The sequence below is a fragment of the Centruroides vittatus genome, unplaced genomic scaffold (assembly GCF_030686945.1).
Source record: "Centruroides vittatus isolate TY-2023 unplaced genomic scaffold, ASM3068694v2 contig_417, whole genome shotgun sequence".
NCBI lineage: Eukaryota > Metazoa > Arthropoda > Arachnida > Scorpiones > Buthidae > Centruroides > Centruroides vittatus.
Window position 1 is genome coordinate 372,555 of NW_027122227.1, and position 9,222 is coordinate 381,776.

A 9,222-nucleotide genomic window follows, 5' to 3' on the forward strand; every position below is an offset into this window, starting at 1 on the left:
GGCCGAGGCTTTAACTGTCTCAGCCTGCCACTCTGGAACCTGGGATCAAATCTCAGTGAGCAACTCAGGAAGTTTTCATAGACATTAGATATGTTGGGCTCTATCTCTCAACACGAGTGCCCATTGCGGGCCTGGCCAAACTTACAATGGGTATGGAATAAAGGGCAGAAAGAGCTAAAAATTAAAAAAAAAATGATTATAGGGAAGATTAGATTTAGTTTTTTTGAAAATCTATAAAATATATATGTTTAAAAATGCTTCACTTTGTTCATTAAGCATCTAATCCAGTGATTTTCAACCAGTGCGCCATGAGAAGATCCTAGGTGTGCCGTGAAAATTTTTGAAGGTTATTAAATAAACTATTTTGGAAAGAAGCTCAAAGAACAACGAGTGTATGTCAAAATTAAAACCTCTTTAAATTGATTAAATGAGTTTTTCATTGTTATAATGAATAAATGTATACATAATGTAGTAAAAAATACATATTCATAAGCAAAATTATATGAGCATAACACCAGGTTATTTCATTTTAAATAAAATTCTCTTTAAATCAAAAATTTATTTATAACTAACCATATTTAGTTCAAATTAACTTTTTAACTTAGAAATAGAAAGACATTGGGCAAGTTTCTAAAGGCAATTATCATGTCACTTTTAAATGCAAATTAAGACTTAATTTTAATTGCTTTTCTGATGTAAATGAAAATTATTAATTGAAATAACTATTATTAAGCTGCTGCTATTTTAAGGAACAATGATACTGTTTTATTTAATTCGCAATAAATATAAACAAAAAGAATTAGGTTAAGTGGCAAGTAATATGGTGATAGAATGTTTACAAACACAACTTTAAATCACATGAATTTTTCCATGGAAATTTGTGCTGCAGATATTTAATTATAGGTTCAAGTGTATTGTGAAATAAAAAAGGTTGAAAAACACTGATCTAATCTATCTGGTATCCTTTGAGTAAAAACTGAATAATGAGAAACTGTGTGAATTTTTGTGAATAAAAGTATATTAAGAAATATACAGTACATCAGATTCTTCTATAGTATGAAAGAATTATGTAAATTGATATGAGAATATTGTATGAAAAATCAGATCAAAAACAAAGGAATCTGTCTGCAGATGGAAAAAAAAAGAAAAAAAACACTTTTGAAAATACTATAATATGATGGCTGGTATGATGGAGGAAATATCTTTCCATTATAATATAAGCATTAGAGTTAGTACATAGTTTTAAAACTTTAGTTTTCTGGTGTTAATAACATAAAATTGCATAATTCTTATATTTAAAATAAATTATTTAAAACAATGGAGTCAGATTATTTATCCAATTCTTACTTAATTGTATTAAGTTAAAAAAGGTAAAAGCAAACTCAATTTGCAGAGAAAAACACTTTATTACATTGTCCAGTCCCCAAAATGCATTTTGCCAAAAAAATTAGGCTGCCTCAGTAGGATTTTCAGCATACAGTTCAAACTCTGACAATATTCCATCATGGGTTTCCATTACAAATTTCCATCTATATATCCGACAAAAGGGAAACTTTTGTCGGATATATAGATGGAAAATATAGAATGGAAATTGACAATGTAATAAAGTGTTTTCTCTGCAAATTGGGTTTGCTTTTACCTCTTTTAACTTTAATTTTTATTTCGTTATTGATATAATGTTTTAGAATTTTGAAGTTATTTACCCTCTGTAAGTCAGAAAGGAAAGAAAAATTGATTTTTCGTGTATTTCTCTACAATACAATTAAGTAAGAATTGGTCTTTAAATTTACATTTGCAATATATCCTAGATCAATTTCTGCAGTTGATACTGATGGTTAGTTGGAAGTAATGACAGATTATATTTAAATATTAAGAGTCTTTCAAATAAAAATGAATTCCAAATTTGTTGCTACTTGTAAGAGTAACAACTCTTACAAGTATACTCTTGATAAGTCAAATATCCTTAACTCAAAACTCTCACTAAGTTGAATTTTATTTCTGTTCTGACTTAAATCCCATGGATTCAATGCATTCTATATTTCTATAAATGAAAGTGGTTTTGAGATTACTTTTGCTAACTTAAAATTTAAGATCTAGAGACTTTATTTCATGTCTATTTTTGTGTGCTTTTCATCTTCAAGAGGATGAGGATGAGGATATTGCAAAGTTAAAGATTGGTATTATGCAGAACTATGACTCTGATTGCATAACATAAAATTCAAAATGTTAATGATGTTTCACGTCTAAATTAATGATCTTATTCTCAAATGCAAATTGACCAATCAGATCTTAGTCTTTAAAATTGTTATTTTGAAAATTTTAAAATATACTAAACACATCTGTTTGACTGAGCTATTAAATGTCTGCATGATTACAAAAAACAGAAAAATTATTTTTATTGACAATTGCAGTGCACATTTGATGATTTCCACAACAGTTCGATTTTTACCATCAAATACAACTTCTAGATTGCAACCTTTAGATCAGGGAATCACTTTAAACTTTAAATTATGATCAGAAAGTTATCATATGAAAGATGTGTTATTGAAGATGTATCATGTGAGTTTGGAGTGAACCTGCTGGAATCATTGCACATGATTAAGTTTGAAATGTAGATCCACAAAGCATCATTGCAAATTCCTTTACAAAATCTGCTTTTGTAGATGCTTTAAGTAAATCAGAATTTGTTAACTGTATCAAGAAAGATGAGACCAATCTTATTACAGCAACAATGGATAAAAAAAGTATTGTTCAAATATATTGTCAATATCAACAATGACCTAGTTGGGTTGCAATATGAAAAAATTGTAGACCTATAAATTCCCATTGTCATCCGTCTGCCGGTCTTTCATTAACCAGATATAGATGAGACCAGATATAGAAACCTTAGGGGCAGGAGGCCCTGATTAACTATGTACAAACTTCTGATGCAAACCAGTCACATTATTTCAATTCAAAAATTTTCCCCTGAAGGTGTTAGATAGATGACTGGCACAACTCTATTGTTAAAAGAAAAGTATGGTGTACAGGGGCAAGCCACTACTAATTTGAGATGGAGAGCAAATATTTTAAATTAAATAAATTAAAAATATGATTAAAAATTGCAGCCCAGCATTGTGACAATGTCACTATAAATAATTGTTTGTTGTCTGCAGATACTTATCCAAAGGCTATATCATTGCTGAAGTAAAGAAACAATGATTAAGATGAGGAAGAAATACATCCTGTCAAATATGAATATCCTGCTCTACCTACTTGTAGGGAAGTGAGAAAAGCTCTCAAGCTTTTAAGGAGTTTTCTAGAAACTATATCATCCATAAAATAAGTTGCTTTTTGAGGTAGTTTACCATAATACTGAAATCATTGAAATAATGAATCATCAATGACAAACTCATGTAACAAACTTTTCCTGCTAATAGTATCAATGTTTTGTTATTTTTTATATTAAAACACTTCACACTTTTACCTCCAGCAATTTATTGTTTCTAATTTAACATTTCATACCCATCTTCAGACAATCGTACACGTTACAAGACTTAACATGGAACATCACATAATTCTGAAAATCTTGAAATTTCAGAATTATGTAATATTTCACATTTGAATTTTGTAATTTGTCAATGAGATATTATATTTAAACTTTGGAATGCGTATGTTGTTTTTTTGAAATTTAAGTTGTGATATTTTAGGTATGGTTTTCTGAACATGGAAGTTAAATATATCTGAAAACATTAGCGTGGAAACAATAAACTGCCGGAGAAGAAAAGTAGAAAAGTATGAAGTGTTTTAGTTTAACAAAATCCAGTTGGAATCTGTGGCTTATGTATATATTATTTTGTATTAGGGATATTTATGATCTCATTAAAATAATGAAATATTGAGTTATGGAAAGTACTATTGACTTAACATTTTCCAGTCCATCTACTTCAAGTTATTGAGGGTACTATAATAATAAATTCAAAATTCATTTTATTCCAACTTTAACATTTTGCCTAACAATTTGTTCAGCTGCAGAAATTTATGTAGGATATCATCTCCACATTAATATTAAACTTGAAATTGTTGTTTTGAATTGTATAAATATTAAAATATTCTAATTTGAATAAAATTCTTCTCTGTATATTCTATTTTTATTCAAAGTTTTGTGGATGATATGGTTGTAACACATTGAAAACATTTGAACAGTATAAACATGAGTCATGCAAATTTGTGTTACATTTATTAACATAAAAAATACTGAATTTTTTATATTATACAATAATTCTAGTGTACATTTATAAGAATTCTAAGATGATATTTCATATAATTTATCTTCATTAAAAATCTTATTAGTTATTTCACTTATGAATAGACTATTTTTAATTGATTCATTTTGGAGTATCTTATATATTAAACAATCTGTCTTAAGATATTGCAAGATCAATCCTTTACAATTCATTCTCATTTTTATTGTGTTTCTGACAATATTATGTTAAAAATGTTGTATTTATAACGTTACTAATTGGTGTTAATTAATTTTTTTCATGTAGTAGGAATACATGATAAAATCTTCTCTAAAAGTTTATTGCCTTTTTTTTCAGTTTATTATATCAAAATTTTTCAGCCACAGAGATTAAAGATCTTCATAGTTGATATTATTGAAAGAGAGTTATTTGATTAAAATTGTTTTTTAAAAATAGGATAAATTTTTTATTGTTAAAAAAATAAGTTATTTAAATTAGAAAATATCACTCCATATCAATATTTGTTCTAGATATTTCAGGAAAAACAAATGAAAAGTATTGAAGATAAAAGATTCAAAAGGGCTTCGGGCTGTAGTACTTTTAAAGAATATTTCATCAGTCATTTCATCAACTCATCAAAGATCAGTTAAATTTAAGAAAAAATTTTATAAAATTTAAAAATTCTGAAAAACAAAAGTCTTAATTCAGTTAACATTATCATATATCAAATATATCAGTTACTTCCTTTTAACATATTTAATATTAAATTTTATCCGAATTTGTTCAATTAATTTTGCATTGTATATATAAATGTCTGATGTTAACATATTGAAATATATCTAAAACTATGCATTTAAGCAACTTAATTAGTAATATCAATAAAGTAAACCGAACAACTAAACGATACCCGTAAAGCTTCCTGAAAGACAAGAATAATAATTTAGATATATATTAGATATAATATTAATATCAGAAATAATTTATATTTCGGTATCTAGATTTTGATATTTAAATCCTTTCATCATATTATTTATCTATCTAGTTATATGAAAAATTAGAAATATATCGATTTTTAAGTTATAAATTTAATTTACCGTAGTATATTTAATTTCTCATTTATAACAGGCTCTCAGTTGGCATCTTAACGAAAAAAATCAAGAAATAGCAATGCTAAAAGAACAGATAAAAAATAAAGAAAGCAGATATTCTGAAGAAATTAAAATCCTTACTAATAAGCTCCAGGTAAATTTTAAGATGAATTAATTTCTTTTAATATACAGTAAGACCCTGCTTAACACGGGGGATGCATTCCTAGACGACAAAGCGCTAAATGAAACAGCGTTAAATGAGGTCCTTTTAACATAGAGTAAATAGGGAAAGGGGAACACGTGACCAAAAATAAACAAATTTTACTTTAATTTTAAGTTATTTTTATATTAATTTGCATAATAATATATGTTAAATAACACAGAAATGTAACGTTCATTTTTTGTGATGAAGGTCCTGGCTCTTCTGAAATTCATGCTTTTTGTCATAAAGTTGTGTAGTTTCATTTGTCGCTTTTTTTTCTTTCCTTAAGCAAATGTCGGTAGCAAGAGATTGCATCCAAAATGCCTCATCTTGCTTTTGCACTCCTTTCAAAATCTGGATCATTTGCTACAGTTTGATCAATGATTTTGGTTATCATTACCAAACTTTTACTAAAGAAATCAGTAGCAAGTTCTTTAGGTACTTTGTTTTCAGAATCTCTATTTTCCAGTTCTACATGAGTTTCTTGTTCTGCCAGTTCTTGAAGATCGTTGCTGGTAAGGCTCTCACTAGAAACCTGCAGTAACTCTTCGATATCTTGCTCGTCTACATCTCTTAGTCCTGCTAGTCCCTCCGTATCAATTAGGTTGACAACTTGGTCAACCTAACTATACAGCGATAGGCTCTTCTCATTGAGAATTCTTGGATACCTTCAGCCATAACTTCTTCCACACTTCGTTCGTGCATTTATCAGTTAATTCTTGCCAAGCGAAGTTGATATTGCCTATGGCATCCATGATGTTATATTTTTTCCAAAATTGCACCAAACATAATTTAAGGAAAGTACAGTGCTACGACAAATTTGCTCATTGGTTCATGTTTGGGAATAATCAATGAAATCCCGCGATAATTTGAATCAGTGTAAATTTTGAGCTTTTTATAGGATTTGAGCAGACTGCGTTATATCGAATCTGCATTAAACGGGGTCTTACTGTATTTGGATAATTCTAATTTTTTTATATTATTCTATATGGATGTTTGAATGAAATTTATATCGGTAAATTTACTTTATTTTTCTTACAAAATGAGAAAAGTAAGAAATTTATGTTTTTTTATATTTATGTGAACATTTATTTTATACATATTTTTAATAGGAAATGTGTGATTTTTTAATGTAATCTTATTATAATAATTTATGAATAAATTAATAAAATAATATTAATAAAGTATTTTTTTGATATTTGGTTAATTAGTCTGTTCATGATGAAATTGAAGTTCTCAAAAAGGAATTAACAAGTTGTAGGAAAGAGAAGTTCAATTATCAAGCTAAAGTTACACATTTACAAACAGCATTAAAATCTAGTATTAAACAAAATGAAGTAAGATATTTTATATCTATTATCCATATTTCATTTAAGTTAAAAATTTGAGTTTTTAAATTTTAAATGTAATTTCTACAAATAGCAATTGAGAACACAAATGCAAACAGAAGGAGGTAGTCTGTTAAATTTGTCACTACCAGATGCTCCTGCTCCATATGATGAAAAATCAATTGCTTTATTACTACAACAAAGTTCAGTTCTTCCTGAAAGTCGGTACGTATTTATAAACTTTGTATAATATATCAATCTATATGCTTTCTTTATTTAATTCTTAATGTTTTTTATTAGTCCTCTGAATAATTTGCAAGCATGCCTCAATTCTCTGAAACAAGAAATGGCAGTTTTGCAAAAACAGTTAGAAGACCATGGACAAGTAACAAACAATTGAACATTTGAAGAAGAAAAAATTATTCTCTACTTTGTACAAAATAAATTTTTAATATTTTTTAATAAATGTACTAATTTATTTCTTTTTCTTGTTAAATTTATATTATGTAATTGCACTTAATTACTTATGATCAGCTTCTTTGTACACAAATTTTATCGAATATGACAATTAACTATAAAAATTAGATAGTTATAAAGGATCTTTAAAGAAATTCATTCAGCATTTATATCACAAATAGTACACCCATACCGAGTAAAAAAAATCCTTAGTAAACCTAGGTCAAACATAAACTGTTTCTGAAATATTAATGATTCTGTATATTAATATCATGACTGGCTTATTGGCTTCTACATATTGCATACAACATGGAAAGGTAATCTTTACCTCAATATTTACAGTTGTTCTATTTAGTATCCTCTGATTTCCATGCACACTTAGCATCTTAGAGTTCTAAACTCTCAAAAATTCCAGGTCTTTGTTGGATTATTTATTTTAGAAATAGTTGAGTTTTGCACATATATTTACTAAAGGATGTTTACTCAGAATGATATGTACTATCTACCATATAAATACCGAATGCTTTTTTTAGCACCCTGTCTATTCATTCAAATAAAACCTTTTGTTTACCTTGTTTTATTTAAGCAAATTTTAAAAATATAAAGTTTTCAAGAAAAAACTAGTGATTGTTCTAAAATGTAGAAAAAGTGATACCTATTTTGTAATACCTTCTTTCCAAACTAGACAAATAATTTTACACGAATTTTGCCAAAAGAAGAAAATGCAAAATTTTTATTGTCATGATTATATATATTTTTTTTTGCTTCTTCTTTGAATTATTTTAAATATGTTGCAATTAAGATATATCTATTTTCAATATTCATATTTGCACATATGAACTATTTGTTTTGCATGGCTTGGATTCATATTATTATATTTTGTATGTGACAGGATATTTGTTTTTTATTTGTATATAAAATTATATATGTATATCTCACTGATGCTATCAGTAAATTATATGTTACTAGCAAAGTATTTTAATTAATTAAAATTTGAAATACAGACACACAGGATCTTGAAGTGCCTGAAGTGATTGGTGATACTAGTCGATTCATAGATTTATCACTAAGCTTTTTGATGATGATGTATTATTTTCATGCAGAATTTAAAAGTTTTTTGCATGAAAATATATATAATAGTATTGAGCACATAGGTTGATGACATATTTGTTCAAGAATTGAAAAAATATATGCATATATGTTATCAACTGTACTTAAAATTATATAAATTTTTGATTTATTATTTTTCACAAATTGATATGAAAATACTTGCTAATTCACTATTTTCTCATTAAGCATATTATTATTATTATTATTATTATTATTATTATTATTATTTTAAATTGTTCAAAATTTTGATTATTTATATCTTATGGGACCAAAAAATTATTTCAAATGATTTTAAAATATGAAAACAGTTATGAAAATTATTAAATTTATTTGCTTTATTCTTTCGTTGAAGTTATAAAATGGTGCTTATTGTTTTATATATATATTGTAAATAAACAGAAAATTTTCAAAACTTTAATGTTTACAGTACAGAATTTTGTTTGACCTACTGTGCATTCATATTTTATATGTAATATTAATATTAGTATGTGGTTTAATGGAATTCAATAAAAATATTGTTAAATTTTGAATATAATTTTGTTGAATATGATAAAAATAAACATATATAAAAGAATCTAAATAAACACAAATAAACAAATAATTATATAAGAAACTTTTAATTAAAATAAAAAATCATAAGGAGTTGCTTAACTTTCCCGGCAACATTTAAAATTTTGGTGGCGCCATCTATTATGATGATTAAAAACTTTTTATATTTTTAATTATAAAATGGCAAAATTGAATTCGAGTGTAGGGATGGTTGTATAAAAATAATTATAAATGCTAATAACGAGTAATATCGCCATTAAAACCGA

The 9,222-nt window shown here is 26.5% G+C and overlaps 1 protein-coding gene across 1 annotated transcript in view; it reads left to right on the forward strand.

Moving 5' to 3' along the window:
* The window catches only part of LOC136976626 (golgin subfamily A member 3-like), a 47,684-nt gene extending 38,742 nt beyond the window's left edge, over nucleotides 1–8,942 (forward strand). The window contains exons 8-11 of the mRNA XM_067271963.1: nucleotides 5,349–5,465; nucleotides 6,725–6,850; nucleotides 6,936–7,066; nucleotides 7,142–8,942. Of these exons, the coding sequence (XP_067128064.1) occupies nucleotides 5,349–5,465; nucleotides 6,725–6,850; nucleotides 6,936–7,066; nucleotides 7,142–7,241 (474 nt within the window). The 3' untranslated portion in view covers nucleotides 7,242–8,942. The remainder of the gene's footprint in view (nucleotides 1–5,348; nucleotides 5,466–6,724; nucleotides 6,851–6,935; nucleotides 7,067–7,141) is intronic.
* Nucleotides 8,943–9,222: the final 280 nt, after the last annotated feature.